General features: G+C 42.1%; 1 protein-coding gene across 2 annotated transcripts in view; it reads right to left on the bottom strand.

The window, feature by feature from the left end:
• The window catches only part of LOC146798232 (endothelial PAS domain-containing protein 1-like), a 522,541-nt gene that overhangs the window by 62,124 nt on the left and 439,269 nt on the right, over nt 1–21,148 (bottom strand). For both annotated transcript variants that reach the window (XM_085625511.1, XM_085625512.1), the window contains one exon: nt 941–1,395. In XM_085625511.1, the coding sequence (XP_085481637.1) occupies nt 941–1,395 (455 nt within the window). The remainder of the gene's footprint in view (nt 1–940; nt 1,396–21,148) is intronic.

The following is a 21,148-nucleotide window of genomic DNA, read 5'->3' as shown; positions in this document are numbered from 1 at the left end:
CTCAGACACTTTAACAGCTTTACATTGTCATGTGTTTGTCCCTGAAATTTCAAGCTCAGGCAGCCATACTGCTGATCAATGAGGAAGCTGGATAAATTAACAAAATAATCACACCTGTGTGAAGGGCAAGCACTTTTCCGTGGAAGAGCACAACTTCTCCCCAATCGAAACATGTACTCCTGCTGCTTCTCTCTGTAGTACTCCTGTAAACTCATTTTTTGTTTGATCACATAACATTAGGTGACAGTTGTGCTGTCAGGTGAAACCTAAAAAGCATACTATCAGAGTAAAATTCGACTTTCATGTCAAGTTAGGTGTAATTCCGTTCAGCATATTTTGCGATATCTGTCAGCAAAACTTCCTATGTGACCTAAATGGGAAATCATAATTTTTTCACCCTTACCCCTTGAACTTTTTTTTCCATGCATGACTCTTCATGAAATTGGCACACTGAAACTTAGCTAACTGAGTAAATAGACTGCTGAGTTGTATGAAAATCCGTCCACAAGGTCAAAATTTGTTGGTAAATGTAAAAAAACGTTTTTCTTCACACATGAATCAGCCTGCACATGCACTTTCACAATAGCTTGTTACTTAACCAACAGTTATTTGAAGAGAAGTGTAATTTCAAGTCTTTTTCACATATTAATAGATTGTAGAAGTCCTGCACTTTGTAACCTAAACCATGGGGAACCGCATGATCAAACAAAACAGCACAAGTTTCACAGAAAATTGTGATTTGTGACTTCTTTGGACATTCCCTAATGTTGCCCAAGGAGTCCCATTCCAGGCACTTCAGCCTGCCCTGCATGGATCCTCTAAACAGTGCAATGACTGTACAAGAGCCTCTGAGAGGAAACGTCTGTCAGCTGAACCCGCCAACAGGTACGAAATTATTTTGTGTTAGAGAACAAGGAGGTAGAAAATAGCTCTTGCTTACCTTTCTCTGACTGGTGGTTGGAAGAAGTTGCTGCCTTGTGATTTGTTTTCCTGAATTGGAGGCCAATTTCCAAACAACATTCTACCAGACGAGTCTCCAAATGGAGGATCTGGGGGCCAAGGATCACCAGGCCAACCAGTAAAAGGATGCAAGTATCCTTGATAAGTGCAGCAGGAGGGGGTGTTCTTTCCATTCTCTGGCTTTGCATACATCACTTCCTCATTCAGTTCCATATTTCTCTCTAGCGGTGATAGACTTTTTCCTAATGGTAGCTGGGAATAACCTGGGACGGACCTGTTCTCAAGAGATAGGTCATCAAAATCATCCTTGTCAAATACATGTAAGGAGCTACCCGATGATTGACCGTCTTCACAGATTGGAGTAAGCTGGAAATCTTCCCCTTCCATCGGGATGTAAGGAGCCAGCATTTCCAGGTCTGAATCCTTGAACTCTCTCTGCAAAAGATAAGAGGTGTTACATCATTGGAAGCAATGCTGAAAACAATATACAATGCACAGTGTGCAACTACACAACCATTTAGCAAATAAGCCCAAACTTTAATGGCAAATTATTAGCGTAGCGTGTGTGCCTATTAAGAAGGTGAATCCTGCTGCTTCCTTATCAAATAAATATTCTGGAAGAACACTCAAATGACAATTCAGTAATAAGTTGATATTGGTTGAAGGAAGTTACAATTTATCTTCCTATTTTTAAATCGGTGGATAGCCAAGATCCAACTACAGGATCGGATAATTTAATCTCTAATGCACTTGCATCAAAAGTAATGTTTTTGGAGTCTGGTAATGTCATTCTAAAGAAACGTTACAATGATATACTAGAACTTGGGCTTGATGTATACCACCGTTTTGTAATGTCAGATCCTGCAATTTACAAAATCCCAGGCTTTTCGACTGCAAAAAGGGAGGGGTAATGTACCATAGTTACTTTGTGTGTCCTTTATGATTTTCCGAACCGTAAAATAGCTTTTGTAACTCATTACTTAAGGCACAGAAGGGGGGTATAAAAGGGCATCATCCTCTGGGATTTGCAATGAAATACAACAATGATTTGTGACAACAATTGCAGTAGCTAAATACTGATGAGTTACTGACACTGACGCTGTGGTGGAAACTTATTTGCAAAAGGGAAACTGCCTCCTTCCCTCAACGTCTTTTAACAGGGAAACATTTTGTTTTATAAAGAGCACCTCACCCTTAATGATCCAGTGCTGTTTTAAACAAATATTGCATTTGGGAAAGCAAATGCAGGGATGGTGCTTTATTTTCCCTTGCAGCCTAACATTGCTGCATTCACAGAGAGTCATGACTAACAACCTACTTAATTAATAAGCATCAGATAGGGACAACAGACCTCCATCTCTGCAACTGCAGGTGGGTGCTGTTTTTAATAAAAAATTATGATTTGCATTGGAGAGATATTGGTGGAAGCAGGCAATGAACCCATGCCTGCATGCCTGCCTTTACCCCCGAAACTGCTCAATATGATTCACAAAAATAACCCTCTACAAAAGAGCCAGCTTCACCTATGTTAATCAGATACAACTCCAGCTAGGTGTGATCAATGGTTTAGGAACACAATTGAGGTCACAGACCATGGATTCATTTCATTATGAATTTGGATTAGGAGAGAAAATCCCCTAACTCGCCCTCTTCTAATTGCAATTGGCAAAGAGTCTCAAAAGATTTTGCATCTCAAGAAGGCTTTGTGGTGTCATCAGTGATGTCACTGATCATGTCATGAGTGATGTAATATGTGAGGTCATAAGCAGTTCATTGCAAGGGTGTAAGTTATAGTTAGCTCGGGTAACTATAACAGCTGAAGTTCGACGGTTTTATACGAGTGAAAACTGAGCCTAGCTATAACGTCCCTGTAACCTTTGTTTTTTGCATTGAATTTCCAAGGTTTTTAAATTTTATTTCCTAACTATAACGTCCCTGTACCCTTTTGTCTTTTCAGTGAATTTTCAAGGTTTTTTAATGTTAATTCTTAACTATAAGTTTTTGGTGGGTGAAATTCGAAGGTTTTTTTCAATTCTATTTCCTAACTGTAACCTGTAACCATTGAGAGTGTATGTGTGCGCATGACTGTATAGGTCGGTGAGTGGTTGTGTGAGTGGCTGTAAGGGTCTGTGACTGGGTGTGTGAATGGTGTTGTGGGTGTGAGTGGCTGTATGGGTCTGTGAGTGGGTGTGTGAGTGGCTGTATGGGTCTGTGAGTGGGTATGTGAGTGTCTGAGTAGGTCTGTGAGTTGGTGCGTGAGTGTCTGAGTAGGTGCATGAATAGGTGTTTGAGTGAGCCTGTGAGTGGGTGGGAGAGTGTCTGAGTGGCTTTGTGAGTGCCTCCATGAGTGTGTGAGCCAGTTTGTGAGTGAGTGTATGAGCATCTAAATGAGTCTGTGAGTGGGTGTGTGTTTTTGATTAGGTTTCGCAGTTGGTGCGTGAGTCTTGTGTGGGTCTGTGAGTGGGTGTGTGAGTCTCTGAGTGGTTCTGTGAGTCGGTATATGAGTCTCTGAGTAGGTCTGTGAGAGGGTGCATGACTGTCTGAATGGGTCTGGAGTGGCTGTGAGAGTGCCTGAGTGAGTCTGTGATTAGGTGCCTCAGTTGTTTTTTTTGAGTGGGTGCATGAGTGTCTGAGTGGGCCTATGAGGGTGTTCCAGAGTGTCTGAGTAGGTCTGTGAGTGGGTGTGTGAGTGTCTGAGTGGGTCTGTGAGTGGGTGTATCAATGTCTGAGTAGGTCTGTCAATGGGTGTGTAAGTGAGTGTCTAGGTGTCTGTGTGGGTGTGTCAGTAGCTGTGTGAGTAACTGGGCCACAACGGAACGGCACCTGCTCCTTTATCCAACAAGAATCTACAGTTTTACACAAAATATCTACTCAAGTGGAGTACTTTATTCTGGTTAATTAGTAACTGCTACCTCGAAGGGTAAATGCCCAGTTCGTATTCTACACTACAGCTGTGTAATGGACCCCAAGGAAACGTCTCTAGTGACTTTGTGTGCATTTTGACAATGCAATTTTTCCTTCTGCCTCTTAATCCAGAAATCTGTGATAACATGAATCCTCCTATAGAGAGGACACCGAGATTGCAAAGAGGTAAATTGCCACCATTCAGGGGTACTTCCTCTTAGCTATATAAAGTAAGTGCTTCTTTGTTTAGTGGAGATGTTCTCATATTCCTTGGCATGAAGAATGTGTCACCAGAATTGGCGGGAAACGCGCTGGAGAGCCTTTTTGGCAAGCTGTCTATCATCCTGGCAAAAGCCAGGAAGACCTTTGAATACTACTATGGTGGGTGGAAGGCTCTTTCAATTCTTAGAAGGAGAAAAGGACCGCATCCCTCCTCCGTGGGCCAAATTTGGCTCCGGGGACTCCATTCCCTGGGGCCTGGCCACAAGTCTATGGGGGAGGTGGGCTGTGTGGTCCCCCTCATCAGGCCAATTTCGGCCCTGGGGACCCCAACCTCTGAGGTCCAGCCTTGACATGCTGGGTGCCCTTGAGCACACCCAGGGCACTCAGTCAGCACTGTTGGGGACCACAGGAGAAGCCTGAATGCCCCCGAGGCCCCTGCTGGCTCCCCGCCTCGAGCAGGAACGGCATTTTTCTCACACACAGGGAGCTGCTAAACATACAGCTCCCTCTGTGTGAGAGCAATTGCTTCGTCTGTTTCCCTGTCTGCATGACAGCAGACAGGAAAACAGATGAAAACTCTGCTTCCGCAGGCGGGAGCACTTTGACAGCTCCCGCTTACTGGGAGTGGAGTTAGTGTTCGTTCTGACTTGGTGGGAGCTGTCAGTACCCTGGGACATAGCAGGAGCCAGCCCTGAAGGGTGGTGGTCTCCAGTGCCATTAATAACTTTCTGAGGCCCGCCCAAGGGGAGGTGGCAGCCCCAGAGGCCACCCTCCCAGTTTTACATATTTGATAGGCCCCATGGAGGTGGTGGTCCCCAAGGGGGAGGGGGCTCCAGCAGCCCCCTTTAATATGTGAATGTATTGCCCTGGGAAGCTGGTGGTACCCTGAGGCTTCCACAAAACCGAGGATGGGGTCCTCTTGGCCACCCTCCTATTATAAAACTAAAGCCCTGGGGAGGTGGGGGTCCATGGGGCATCAATGAAGCTCAGGAGGGGGGGTCCACACGGCCCCCCTCCATTTATAAAGATAGAACCCCAAGGGGGTGGTGGTCCTTGGGGCTCAAAGTGCCTTAGGGAGGGGGGGGGGGCATGTGACCCTCCCTATTAAAAAAAAATGTCTCCGGGACCTGGCCCACCTTGGGACTCTTTTCAAAACAAGCACTGTTTTTTCCCCATTTTTACCAGAGTCATGAATCCTCCACGATTTGCGATTTGTTTTAATGCTTTTTTTGCCCTGCCAGGTCCCATGGGGACCCCAGGATCCGAGGTAGGAGGCCAGGTTACTCCTACCCTGCCCCCTTTTCTTTTTTTAAATGTTTTTTCTGGGACTTGGCTGAAGTTGTGTCTCAAGATGGCTGCCAACCCTTCCTGGTTGAAGTCTTGTCAGCCAATCAGATCTCTGCAAGAGATATACAAATTTAGATTATAACTTTGGAGCCGTTTGACGAATCTTCATGAAACTTCCCCAAAAATTTTATTTTTTCCTAGTTTTCCTAGTTTGTGCATTGAAAGTTTCAGGGTGATTTGTAAAGTGGGGCCCATGTAGGGAGGTGTCTCAAAACGCAAAATCCCCATTCATTTTCCACAGACTTTTTTGAGACACACAACCGTAAAAACTGAATTAAACCGAATGTCTGTAGAAAGCTAGATCTTGGTTTTTGTGGTTTGGTGTAAATCCATTTAGTTGTTTTTAAAATATTAAGCCATTTTTAAAGTATTTAAAATAGTAACCTACAAAAATGTTGGTATATCTGGACGGATAGGTTCGAGGGACTCTTGCCAATTAGGTGCGAGGGACTTTTACCAGAGTCCCTTCAACTTAGTTTAAAAAAAAATAGGGCCTTCTAATTGGGACAGGGAGCTTTTATGCACATGGGCTGTCTTGCTTTTCGCAGGAGCAGCCCCTTGAATTGGCTGGCCACAACATCTTATGGCAGCAGCCATTACAGGACTACAGAGACTTAGTCCCCGGTCATGAATATAGTTCAAAAGGATATAGGGGGCAGGGTAGGGATACCCTACCCCTCTAGCTCTTGTGATGGGTGGTCCCAGAGGTATCTCCCCAGGGCCAAAATATATATATATAGATCCTGCAGCGGTTACTGAAGCAAATGTGGTGTTTCTTTGAGATATATATATATTTATGCGAGGAAAGCAAAAATAAATATTTAAATTGCTTGTATTTCCAGTGGTTCGTGGTTCTTTTTCGGCATAAGCAAGTGCTGACAGTACTGCGAGTCGATGGAGGACCTTTTTTGGCATGTATATATATATATATATAGATATTCACTCAATCCTTCCATCCGGGAGAGGAAAACCGGGCTGCACTCCCGCAGATTTTGCAATTTTTTAAAATTTTCAAAGCATTCACAGGGATACTCGCCTGTATCCCTGTGAATGATTTGAAAATTTAAAAAATTTGCAAAATCTGTGGGAGTGCGTCCTGGTTTTCCTTTCCCAGGTGGAAGGTTCTGCCGCAGGGCAAAGCACCCATACCGAACGCTGCCAGATTCTGACGAAGGGGAACCAATTTGGAGGATATATATATATATATATATATATATATATATATATATATATATATATATATATATATATATTAATGCTCCAAGTTTGCCCAATGACAAGCAGCACTCACACAGCAGCAGGTTAGGCAACAACCTTTATTAGGCTTGGATAATGTACCGCCAGCAGTCCATTAGCAGTCTTTCATCACAATTAGCCTGACGCGTTTCGAAGACCGTAGTCTTCTTCCTCAGAGGCAATGATGGAAGAAAGTGCAAAGTGGCCCAATCACAGTAAAGATATAGATATGTTGCACCCAGATGCATCATGGGAACTGTGGTGCCACCAATCAACCCACAGATGGGTGCACATGAATTTCACTGCTGATAAAAGTCCTTGAATAGAACCCCACTGGTGAAACAAATCACTGGTGTATCATTACAGTTCCTTAAGCGGGTTCAAACTAATACATGGTTTGATTGTGCCACAATGTATTGATTGTTTCCCATTAGGTTGAAACCACAGTGTTCTTTCATTATAATTTTTAAATCACTGTATTTTAATTATTGCCATTTGGCACAGACATATATGAGATTTCTTTTATGTCTATGATAAGTGTTGCTGTGACAACTATGGTGGATTGTGCCTCGTTTTCATTATATAAGTAAACACTATAGAGGGACCCGATGTAGTGAAGAAGACGGTTGTATCCGTCGAAACGCGTCAGGGCGTCCTTTTGAAATAAATATTTCTTTGATACATCGTCCCACGGTGTCAGCGCCTGTCTTCGTATGCTTGTAATTCAGGACTGGTTTAAATATTAAGAGACTTTCCCGGAATCTCTACGCTGACCCTCCTCGCTTTGGGGCTCCTCGCTGCCGGAATCCGTTTGGTCTATCTTTTGCACAAGGAAAACGAAGAGCCCCCCGCAGCAGACATCCCAGGACCGAAGCGCGAAACAAGCCAGCTAACAGTGAGTATCCTGTCTCTCGGGGACGCCGGAGGGCGGTCTGAGTTCCAGGTAAGCTCTCCTGTGTGTTGTGCTTAGAAGCGGCTTTTCGAGTCCAGTAAGGTGGCTGATGGGAGAGGTAGTCCCGTAATTGTTGACATACGGGCAGTGGGAGTCAAAGAGAATTACTATTTCTAAGGATGGCCGAGGATTGGATAAAGGAGCGAGAGGCTGCAGCAGTAGACATTTTCAGCGATACATCTAACGCCACAGTACAGCCCAATACAAGCGGCGTACCGACAGCACCGATAGGCAGCGACCTTAAAAAACTTACAGCTGAACTTGAAAAACTACGCAAACATGAAGTTTCCAAATGGTGGGAATGTACATCTCTGAAACGTTACCTCGATGTGGGCCGTATCCCCAGGGGGCTGAGGATCTTAGTAGCACCTACATATGAAAATCCAGACCCTGCAATGCTACAGGAATGGGCAGAAAACAATGCGCAATCCTCCAGGAACATGTTACAGATCCTAATCAAGAATGCCACTACCGATAGAGAAAAAATAATGGTCAGAATTGCAGAAATCCTCAATGAACTGAAGAAATTAGACCAAGAGGAAGTTAATAAAAATCTTGAAGAAATTAAAGTCAGAGTAATGAAACATGAACAAACTATCAAGGAACGCAAGGCCGTGAAATTCCAACGTGATAGAAATGACTATCTGCAAGGAAGGATTTATACTTTCTCGAGAAAGTTTGACAACATTCGCCGTCAACAAATGTCATCAGCAAGCACCAGTACAATAAGACCAGTGGTACCCAGCGAATCTGAACTGAGTTCAGAATTAGAATCTGACACTGAAGCTATGAGCAACATTACTCACACCTGCAATGCGCCAACACCTGTAGAGGAATTTGGTTTTTTACGTATGGAGCGCATAATGAGTCTACGACCAAGACCTATGCGCCAAGACCAAATACCAAAAACACAAAGTCAAAAAGGAGACGAAGGAAAGACAGGAGATGGGGCAAACGCAACGCAAAGAACAGGCAAACCGTCGTACAGAAGGAACAGACGCAGATAGACATGAATATCGACAACCGCAGTACAGTTATCAATCTTACCAACATGGCGCTAACTAAAGAAGAAGAAAGTATCCTTTCCCTTGGTTTATCATTTTGTACCAATACAAATTTTGACTACACACAAACCAGGATTGATTTATATAATTTCACACGGACATTAAAACTACGTAAATACTTCTTCACCAGTACTAATACCAATACTGAAGCAATCAAGGAGACATCCAGCACTTCACGATTTGAAGGACTTAATGTAGCTGACATGACCATCCTCAAAGACATCACAGAATTGGCATATGATCAAGAAATTTGCCCCATCACTACAACACAGGCGGCAATCAGTTCTGACTTAAATATTTTCGAATCTGCTCCAACACCTTTTAAACCCAAGTCTGTATTCACACCACTCATGCCCAAGGACGGCATTGATATTTTCGCAGAAAGGGTAATCAAAGACCTAAAAGATTTGGCTATAATGAGTAGCAGTGACTTTATCAAAACGAAGCACAATGTTAGAATTGAATACGCAAATGTCATGAAGAAAATCAAGGACAGAACTGACATTGTTGTACGTTGTTCCGATAAAGGGGGAAACGTGGTCCTTTGGCCCATTGAAATGTATAACAAGGAGGCACTAAATCAATTACAAGATAAAGAATGTTATACTCGTATTAGCACTACAGGCATTATCAGTATAAAAGAGAAATACCATAAGTGTTTATATGATTGGAGATGTGGCGGACTTATTTCGAAAGTTGAATTTGATTTTTTGAAAAATGATTACCCCGTCACGCCCCAACTGTACCTCCTCCCAAAGATACATAAGAATGCTCAGACCCCCCCGGGCAGGCCAATTATATCTGCAATTGGCAGCCTATTTGAAAACACCAGCAGATTTATAGACCATTTTTTGCAACCGTTTGTTAAAGAACTCCCAGCCTACATCCAAGACACTGGTGATTTCCTGGCAAAAATTTATGATCTAGCTTGGCACGATGATTATGTACTCATGACTCTCGATGTACAAAGTCTGTACACGAGTATCAGACATAAAGATGGCCTGAATGCACTCAACCATTATTTAGGCACCAGACACATAGGGTTACACCACCACACACTCATGCTTTTACATATGGCTGAGTGGTGTCTGGAGAACAACATATTCATTTTTGACTGGCTACTGTACAAACAAGTACAGGGAACTGCCATGGGTACCTGCTTCGCCCCCAGCTATGCTAATTTGCATATGGGCTGGTGGGAGGAGCAGGTACTCAGGAAGAGCCATGAAAACATTTTCATGAACAATGTCATTCTATACAAAAGATATATAGATGACATTTTTATCTTATGGCAAGGCACTGAACAGAGCGCTATTGATTTTGTGTCCGTCATCAATGAGAACTCTCTAAACCTGAGGTTTACATGTGCTACCAGTAAAGAGTCCATTTGCTTTTTAGACTTGGAATTGTATATAGAAAATCAACATATACAATCAAGAACATTTAGGAAGCCGACTTCAGGCAATGCTATCCTTCATGCCAGCAGTTTTCATCCACGTAATCTTATTGACAGCATCCCTTACGCTGAATGCCTAAGGATGAAACGTAACTGCAGCACTCAAGACAGTCTCAATAGCTCCATAGACAGTCTCTTTAAACGGCTAAAGAATAGGGGTTACAACACCACAACATTAAGATCAGCTAAACAGAAATGTGACAAATTTAAAAGGGAAGATTTGATCTTCAAGGATAGCGAACAACCGACACACAAGATAGTCGACAATACACCCCGACTCATTACTGGTTATAACACCTACCACATGAATCTGAGAAAGATCTTATATAGACATTGGCCTCTAGTGCGTGATGACCCTACAATAGGACCTACATGCCAAAAATCCCCCCAGTTGACTTTCAGAAGAGCAAAAAGTATGCAACAGGAATTGGTAACTAATTCACCTACACTTACCAAGGGAGGTACCTGGCTTAAACCACAGAGAGGCTTTCAGAAGTGTTCAAAATGTAAAGCCTGTAAACACGGTGTCAATACTAGATCTATCTCTCTTCCCTTCAGAAAAACCCCTTTTGAAATCCGGGGAAGTTTTTCTTGCAAAACAGACTTTGCAGTATATGTCCTTCGCTGCACCTGCAACAAAACATATGTAGGGAGTACGATACATCCTGTACATGTCCGGATATTGCAACATCTAAGGGCCATCACTAATGATGACCAGACATATCCGGTAGCGAGACATATTAACCTACAACACGATGGCAAAATGGATGAACTATCCTATTTTGTCATTGACAGCATTCCTAAAAACATAAGGGGAGGGAACAGACAATTATGTCTGAGAAGATTAGAATCCAGATACATTATACTTCTGGACAGCAAGATCCCTAATGGGATGAACGCTGACGAAGCGTTAAATGTACATCTCTAGAAAATTATTATAAATGTCTACCAGCTGTGCATGTATCTCGCTCCTGAATTTCGATCCGCAATATTGGATCCTTCTTTTTTGTATAACCTTTTTCTTATTTACATGGCACTCACACCTGTCATTTTCTTCTTTATCCTTTTGAACACTTTGTTTGTCGGCCCACTTGGGCTCAAATAACGAACATTTCATCAATTTGGCACACTGGATCTTTGATTAATTGTTTAATTGTCAACCAGCATTTGTATCATACTGCATTCAATTATTTTTACATGCAAGTATACATCTTTAACTGTATAACGTCTACACACTGGTGTATCATTACAGTTCCTTAAGCGGGTTCAAACTAATACATGGTTTGATTGTGCCACAATGTATTGATTGTTTCCCATTAGGTTGAAACCACAGTGTTCTTTCATTATAATTTTTAAATCACTGTATTTTAATTATTGCCATTTGGCACAGACATATATGAGATTTCTTTTATGTCTATGATAAGTGTTGCTGTGACAACTATGGTGGATTGTGCCTCGTTTTCATTATATAAGTAAACACTATAGAGGGACCCGATGTAGTGAAGAAGACGGTTGTATCCGTCGAAACGCGTCAGGGCGTCCTTTTGAAATAAATATTTCATTGATACATCGTCCCATGGTGTCAGCACCTGTCTTCGTATGCTTGTAATTTCAGGACTGGTTTAAATATATATCTGTCGACTGCTGCTGGGTATGAAATAAAACATCTTGATCTGTCGACTGCTGCTGGGTATGAAATAAAACATCTTGATATCTGTCGACTGCTGCTGGGTATGAAATAAAACATCTTGCCTGAGAAAACAAGTGGTTCGTATCTCTTTCTTCGCTGCCGAGGTAGAGGTGGAAGGAGTAATTTTTGCGATATATACATATATATATATATATATATTAATGCTCCAAGTTTGCCCAATGACAAGCAGCACTCACACAGCAGCAGGTTAGGCAACAACCTTTATTAGGCTTGTATAATGTACCGCCAGCAGTCCATTAGCAGTCTTTCATCACAATTAGCCTGACGCGTTTCGAAGACCGTAGTCTTCTTCCTCAGAGGCAATGATGGAAGAAAGTGCAAAGTGGCCCAATCACAGTAAAGATATAGATATGTTGCACCCAGATGCATTATGGGAACTGTGGTGCCACCAATCAACCCACAGATGGGTGCACATGAATTTCACTGCTGATAAAAGTCCTTGAATAGAACCCCACTGGTGAAACAAATCATCAATTCTATGCCGCTGCACCGCAAACATGACTCGGTTGAAAACCAAGCCACACAGCCCCTAGGATCACGGGGTGGTGCACGCTTCACGGCATATATATTTATTGAAAACATTGGCGATCTCGTGGAACTCCCAGGGCCAAAAGTAATTATGAAGGGAGGGGGCATGTGGCCCCCCCACCTTGTGCCTCTACTGAGCCCTGGGGACACTCAATCCCTGTGTCCTGAAAGAAATAGTGATGTGGGCACAAACTGACCCCTAGTGGGGTGGCAGAGGCCAAGCCCTGTGGCTAACTTCCTGCTGCGAACAACGGATGCAGGGTCTGGTTGGAGGGCAGCCTGCAGCCCATTCTCAGCTGCACTTAGCCGAAGCCTGTTTTGGAAGTTTGGGGTACTGGCGCAGAACTCTTTTTCCACAAAAGTTAACCATGACAAATTTGAGCCCATTTTTCCAACATCCAGGGAATTCTAGAGATACCAAGAGTTAATAGAGACTCCTGAAGGGAACAAAGAAAATAGCTAACTTATTGCAACATTTTGTTCTTTTTGGGGTGGGCATGTGCTGTGCAGGAAAAGTGTATTATGTATTTTTTTTTTGCAAAAAAATGCATTAACAAAAGATTTGCTGTGCTAGGATCACAATTTTAACAGTTTTCAGGACAAGCAGTTGTAGCAACAAAAAATTGTTTTACCCACAATTTTTGCATTGTTCTAAGAATTAGCATTTTTATTGGGTGGGTGGTAGGAATTTTGTGGGTCTCTGCAGATTCTGGAACTTTGCATCACAGAAATGGGAGAAAATGTGGGAGTTTAGGCAAAGCTTAAAGTTTGTAGAGCATTAAGAAAATGTTCTGGGATCCATGCCCGGCACGCTACCCTTGACTCCCCTGGCCTGGATGTGTACATTTGAAAAATGTCTGAAGTTGGTAGGTTTCCCTGAGTGGTGGCCCAGCCTGGGCCCAAATACCACAGCTCCCTTTATTGCAGATGTCTCAACATTTCGTTTTGGTGCATTTTGCGTTGCAGCCACTAGGCCAATCCACAGATAATATACCACAACTTTGCCTTGCAACTGGGCTGCTCCATCCTCACGGCCCTCCAATCTGATGAGAACACTTCAAAAAAACACCCTGACCTGCTGGTCCGTTATCACCACTCTGACAACTGCCACCACTATTCGCTCCATCCACTCGGGAGCCTCATCAGACCCTTGTCCACAGTCCATCTTCGCCAAAGGATTCAACCCCTTCTGCACTGTCCTCACTCTGATACTTAGTTACTATCTCACCAATGCCAAATTTTTGGGAAAATTGGAAATATGCTTTTACTTAAAAAACCTTCAGTGAACGTGGAGATACTGGTAAACTACAGACTCAACTCCTTACTACTCTACTCCACAAAAGTACTGGATAAACTAATCAAGAAACGACTGGCTGACCACTTTAATAACAACCAACTTCTGGATGCTTTCCTATCAGGCCTCTGTGCCAACCACAGCATCGAGACCACCTTCATCACCGCTGACGACATCTGTCTTATCACCAACAAGGGAGACACAGTGGTTTTCAGCCTCTTTGACCTGTCTGCTACGTTCAACACCATCTCCTACCCTATCCTCATTCCAAGCCTCCATGATTCTGGAATATACATACTTGCTACCTGATATACCAGCTCCTTCCTCTCAGGATGTGCTAAGTCAGTCAGCCTGACCCCGTACACTTACCTTGCCTCCAACCTGATCAGCAGCATCCCTCAATGTTCCTCGCTCAGCCGCACGCTCTATAATATCTACATGGCCTGCTCAACAATATCGGCCAAGCCCAAAGACTCTGCATCATCTTCTATGCTGATGACACCCAGCTTTTCTTCTCGCTCCCCAATGCCATGTTCAACACAGACACAGTTCTTCAACTGCATGTCTGAAGTTGCAAACTGGGTGGAAACAAATTGTTTGTAGCTCAACTCCGACAAAATGGAGGAGGTACTTTTCAGATCATACATCACTCTATGGTCCTTGGCCTGTTGGCTCTCAGAAACATGACCAACACCCAACACACCGAACCAAGCCAGGAAACTAGAGATCGTAATCGACAATCAAATCTCTGTGAACAGCCATGCTAACATGATTGCATCCTCCTGCTTCCACAAGCCTTAAGCTCCTCATGAATACGTTCAGATGGTTCCCGCTCAACACCCAAAGAACAATCACCCAAGCCTTGTTCACCTGCAAGCTTGTCTACGGAAACACACTCTACATCAGCATCAACAAACAACTCACCAAGAGATTGCAAGTCAGTCAGAACAGAGCAGCCAGATTCACGCTCATACTCACACATCTCAAAGACCTCCACTAGCTTCCCATTCACAGACAGGCTCTCTTTAATCTTCCTCACTCACACATACAAAGCTCTGCACAATCAAGGTTTTGCGGACCTGAAAACCTGTGATGGAGCGGGTAGTAAAAAATGTTGTATACCTACCCTATTCTGCATGAAAATACTAAATAGATCATCTATTAACTATAATATTATTAAATGAGTTTGCATGTTTATTAACCAACATTATTAATATTCGAATTACACGTGGGATTTGCATTTTGCATGGCTAAATAACCTTTATGACTAAAATCCGTACGCATACTAACAGTAGTATATGTAATAAATAGAATACTGCATGATATATGTTGCTATCGTAGTGTTTTTGTAATGTTGCCCAAGAAGCGGACCGAAAAGGTGAATATTATGGCTTTAAATGTTGCTATACGCTAGATAAATACAAGCACATAGAGGGATTAGAAAGGGGTTAACATTAGATTCATTATTTCTATGTATTAATTACTCTTTTGTGTTTGTTTCGCTTAAGTTGGCATTTGGGCCTAAATCAAAGATGGCCGCTTTGTTAACGAGTGTCACAATTCTGTAGTAGGGCAGACTGTTCGCTGCTCTCGGGAAAGACAGAATTCTGTGTGAATGTACTACATTTTCCGTGTGAAAGTGCGTGAATGAAAAGGCATTCAGGTTAATTGTGAAACGCTGGTTTTATTTCTCAGGAGCATTGCGTCTCCAACTAGGTGTCTTAATTCTGGAGAAACAGTTAGCTGATGCTTGCTAGAAGGGTGAAGTAGAGGGATGTGCTACTTTATCAACGGAAGTAACGATTCCGTAGTAGGGCAGAGGTAAGCACTGCTCTCGGGAAAGACGGAATTCTTGTAAGAAAGGTCATTGACTGTTCTTTGGTTAGCGAAACAGATAATGGTGGTGTTTTTATGTCGTTACTAACAGATTTGTAAGTTAAAAGAACGTGAAGAGCTTACCGAGAAAATTTTGTAAAGGAGGGGTCAGCAGAAGCAGGAGTAGCGAGAAAAGCTGACGTCAGAAAGACCGCGCTGGGATTGGCTATTCAGTAAGAAACGTAGATGCTCCTGATTGGTGCGTTAGTGTACGCCGCGCTAGGAGTGGAGAATTACAGGTTGACGTAGAACGCTCCTGATTGGTGCATTGGTGGGAGTCACGCTGGGATTGGAGAATTGCAGAGGTGACATAGACGCTCCTTATTGCGTGTGAGTCGCGCTACGATTAGATAAGACAACAGAATAGTCGTAGGAAAAAACCAGCGATACACAGAATAGACAAAATGATGTATTACGAGCCACCAGAAAAAGAGAAAAAGTCCTGGTTTGGAAAAATTAAGACTTTATTTAAAAAGGACAAACCGATTGTGACTAGGGAAGGACAATTGCTTCCCCCACCAAAATCACCTGCATCCTTTATGGTTGCGAAATACGGATACCATACTTGTATTTGGTTGGACAATTGGGCAAAGTATACAAAAGATGATGGAGTTTTGGCATTTCCAGAACATGGTTCATTTAATTTAGCGGTTTTGAGAAATTTGAGAGAAAGAAGATCAATTTAGAACTGAGACCTAGACCAACACAGTTCGAAGCATTAACAGAATGGGAAGACGAGATGCATGACCGAGAAAGACAGAGGAGTGGCGGAAGATATAGATACATGTTTGGTGGAGCACATGGACAGGAGAATTATGATGATAGAATGAGGAGATGGCAAAACACAAATATGACTGATGGTTTGTTTCCTGTGAGACATGCTGAAGAAGTTAGTGGAAGAAAATGTACAGAAAAGAGACATAATATAGAGTCAGGAGGGTATGGAGTGCATGAATCGGAGGATGAAGTTCTTGACGACATGTTTTATAAAAATCCACCCTCGTATCAACCAGATTCTCACATGTTGATACCAAGTGCCCCAATGAGAGAGACTTTGCGAAACATAAAAGTTGAATCAGTACCCCAAGAGATAGGGAGAAATAATTCTTTCCGAGAGATAGAGAGAAAACAGGATGGTAAAATGAGTAATGAAAATTCGACAGAACTAGCGAAAACCACTTTAGAGTTAACTGAAAAGATTAGGGAATTGACTAAAAACTTAGAAGCCGTGACTGTTCCCGTAACTATAGGTCCTGTAATGCCTATTTTTGATAAACAAAAAGATAATGACCATTGTCTAATGGTCCCTTATAACAGTAATAAACAGACTGAGAGGCCAAGGATAAATTCAGACGAAAACCCATGGAGACAAACAGTAAGAACATCAGAACAGAGTATGCCTAAAAATTTGACAGTAAATCCAGGATTAATGGAAAGACTGATAATGACTACAGAATCTGTATCAGAAACTCCAAGAGACTCAGAACGAGGTAATGAGGAAAAACCAGTAGGTCCTACTTCAGAAGAATTAAGCGAATGGTTGAGGAGTTTACAGAGAAAAGACAGAGAATCTCAATCTATAGATGTGGCCAAGCTAAGGATGGTTTTGTAAGAATTAATAGTAGGGACTATCCCCACAGAAAAGCTGAAAAAATATCAGGATGAAGAATTACTATTTCTATGCAAAAGTATAACTTGGAGAGCAAAGAATCTACATGAAAGACTGGAAGAAGTGGCAAATGAAATGGGCATAGACATGGAAAGAGTAAAGGCTTTACACAAAAACCCTACAGAGTAGATTTTTCTGAAAAAGATATTGAAAATCTAAACACCAGAGGAAGAATAACTCAGATTAAAGACATAATTATTTTGTTGAGAAAATGGGGAGATGTAGATAAATGGAAAAGTAGGTGGTTTAGAAAATGGGATGATGCCTCAGATAAAATATTTGCAGCTTTCCCCGTAAGAGAAAAAGAAAAGATAGTGACAGAATGTCCCATGAAAGAAATTCCAGGAGGAGGATATGTACATGTTCCTTGGACTAGGCAAGATATATTGTCATTTACAAATGATTTCCCTCGACTACGCGAAAAACCAGTCGAGTGGTTTAGGCAAGTGGACAGGTTTGTAAAATTATCAAAAGTTTTGTGGATTGATCTAAATAGGCTATTTGACATAATAGTACCAGCAGATCTATGGACATAGTGTAAACTGATGATAAATTGGCCTACACTGGAATACCCTAGAGACCCAAAAACAGGAGCCCCTGACCCGGAAGTGATGAAAAAATATGAACAAGTAATTGTTTTCCTGAAAAACAAGGTACCCCCTAAAGAGACTGATTGGGTGAAAATAGACCGAACTCATCAGGAGACTAAGGAGTCAGTACACGCATACTATGAGAGGTTGATCCTTGCCTTTAAACAGTTTAGTGGTGATGAAAATTTGAGTGAGAAGGATTTAAGTCATTTTGTATACATATTGGTATATGGGCTACGTCCTGAAATTAGTGAGATGATTAAACAGCATACAGTGGATTGGCAAAATAAGAAAATAGATGAAGTACTAAGACATGCAAAGTATTTTAGTGATGAAATTGAGGCCAAGCAGCGTAAATTAAAAGAAAAGGCTATGTGGGCACAGGTAAAAGTGGCAGAAAGACAGGAAGCTCAGCTGATTGAACAAGCAAATAGTTCAGGGCCAAAACCTAAATATAATACTGGAAAAGGAAAGGGACAATTCAATATAGAAGACGCCAAAAAGAAATGGCCATGTCATAATTGCGGCAGGATTGGGCATTGGAAATCCGAGTGTAAATTTCCCCTGAATACTAATAGTGATAATGCATCATTGAACCGGCAGGTGCAGAAAGAGGTGAGTTGTCAACCGCAGCGACAGCAGCAGGTTGTTACCCAACAGAATCAGGCGCCAAAACCGCCTTTTCCACAGAGCGTAAATTCACAGAAATACAGTAATGAGACAGGATTCTACAACGAAGAACAGGCAACTAAGCTGCCGCGCTCTAGCGCTGTTTCGCAGTATTGGCTACAACGCGATGAGAGTGAGTCAGAGGCAGGTTATTGACGGTGCCGAAGGGAGGAAGAAGAGTGCGTACTTGACACAACTCTAGAAGTAGACCAGACAGGCACTTTTGTGGACGGAAAGGTAAATGTTGAAAATATTACTTTCCTAGTAGATACTGGTGCTACTCGATCAACTGTTAGGTCAGCTGATGTTAAGAATCTTCCTCTCTCGGACGAAACAATCCAAGTGGTTGGAGTATATAACAGACAGATCAAAACGTATCTCACAGAACCAGTAAAAGTCAATAAAGGGACATTTTCTGAAATGCACCGCTTTGTCGTGTGTGATTCAAGTCCTGTAAATTTTGCTAGGTAGAGACTTACTGTGCAAAATGAATTACACCATATTTTGTACCCCTGATGGTATAGCATTTGAGACCCCTGATGAAGACATACTGTATAAAATGGCTATGGCTAATATGGAAACTGAGATTACTGAAGCCTTTGCTGTATTCAACCCTGATGAACTACCAAAAGGATTGAAACAGACAGTAAAAGCAGAAGTCTGGGATTTGACAGAAGATGTAGGATGAATGAAAAATGTGGATCCAGTAAAAATAACAGTGAAGGAAGGAATAAGCTACCCAAATGTTCCTCAATATAAATTGACACCCGAGATAATTAAAGGAGTTACTCCTATAATCGAGAAAATGGTAAAACGAGGTATTTTGAGAGAAATAATGAGTAGTCCATGTAATTCACCAATTATGGGACTGAAAAAGCCTAATGGAAATTTCAGGATAGTGCAAGATTTGAGAAAGATAAACAAAATTGTTGTGTCATGTTGTCCTATTGTACCAAATCCATCTGTGATTTTGTATCAGATTCCACATGATGCAGAATGGTATACAGTGATTGATCTATGTCATGCTTTCTTTTCCATCCTGTTGCATCATGACAGCCAACACATTTTTGCGTTTCGTTTTGGCGAACGTATTTTGGCATGGTGCCGAATCCCACTTGGGTGTTCAGAAAGCCCCTCGATATTTAATCAGATATTGAAAAAGTCCTTGGAAGACTTAGAAATGCCCAAAAATTCAGTGCTAGTTCAATATATTGACGACCTACTTGTGGCGTCAAAGACTCGAGAAGCTTGTGTAATGGACACCATAGCATTGCTAAATCATTTGGCAGATGGAGGACTTAAGGTATCCCCATCGAAATTGCAATTTTGTCAGAAAGAAGAACAATATTTAGGCCACAAAATTGAAAAAGGACTGAGAAAGATAACTGCAGACAGGATCAAGATAATAAAAGGAATGAGAGCTCCAATGACGCAAAGAGAGGTGAGAATGTTTCTTGGAATGGTTGGATATTGTCGTCAGTGGATAAGTAACTTTTCCCTGATCGCAAAACCTTTGGTACGCCTGACGAGAAGTGATGTAAAAGACCCCATTGACTTAAATAGGGAAGAACTAGCAGTTTTTAAACAACTGAGAGACAGTTTGTGTGAAGCGCCAGCATTAGGAATGCCTGATTATGAGAAAGAGTTCGAGCTGTACTGCAGTGAGAGGAATGGATGTGCACTCTCGGTACTAATACAGAAACATGGAAAATTGAGAAGACCAATTGCATATTTTTCAGTTATGCTAGACCCTGTACCTGTAGCGTTGCCAGGTTGTTTGAAAGCAGTAGCTGCTACTTGTAAGAGTCTGGCATAGAGTGAAGGAATTGTGAAGGGATATCCTGTGCGAGTGTTTGTACCTCATGATGTAGCAATCCTTCTAACAAGGAGTCGCACTCAGTTCATGACACATAGTCGGCTGACTAAATATGAGAAGGTCATATTAGGTGCAACAAATGTGAGCCTTGTGAGATGCTTGAATGTGAATCCTTCAACATTACTGCCTGATGCTGAGAATGTAGAAGTCAGAGATGAAGTGGATCATGATTGTTTGGATGTACTCGATTTCTGTACCAAACCACGTCCTGATATAAAAGATGTACCTTTGTCAGAAAGTGACTTTGTGATTTTTGTGGACGGGTTATGCTTGAGAACAGACGAAGGAATTCTAAGTGCAGCATATGCGGTATGCACAGTTGCAGCGGTAATGGAAGCATCTTACCTGAAGGGAGTAAAATCAGCCCAGGTTGCTGAACTTGTAGCCTTAACTAGAACATGCAAGTTGGGAAAGAATGTGAGAGTGACTGCGATAACCGATAGTCAGTATGGCTTTGGTGTTGTGCATGATTTCGGCCAGATATGGCTGCAGAGAGGATTTCTGACTTCAAGTGGAACTCCTATAAAGAATGCTGAAGTGGTTGGGAAGTTGCTTGAGGCGATACAGCTGCCTAGGCAATTGGCCGTTGTGAAATGTGCTGCCCATGTTCAGACAGGAGACTACGTCGCAGTTGGTAATAAGTACACCAACGATATGGCTCAATATTGTGCTCGTAATCAGAAATCAATCAACAGGGCTAAAGAAAGGGAAATTAATTATTGTCCCCTACTGTTTACTAACATTGTGAGTACCTGGGAAGAAGTGAGGCAATTGCAAGAAGAAGCAGGAGATGAG

The sequence above is a fragment of the Triturus cristatus genome, chromosome 9 (genome assembly GCF_964204655.1).
Source record: "Triturus cristatus chromosome 9, aTriCri1.1, whole genome shotgun sequence".
Lineage (NCBI taxonomy): Eukaryota > Metazoa > Chordata > Amphibia > Caudata > Salamandridae > Triturus > Triturus cristatus.
This window is presented reverse-complemented; position numbering and strand designations above follow the sequence as displayed.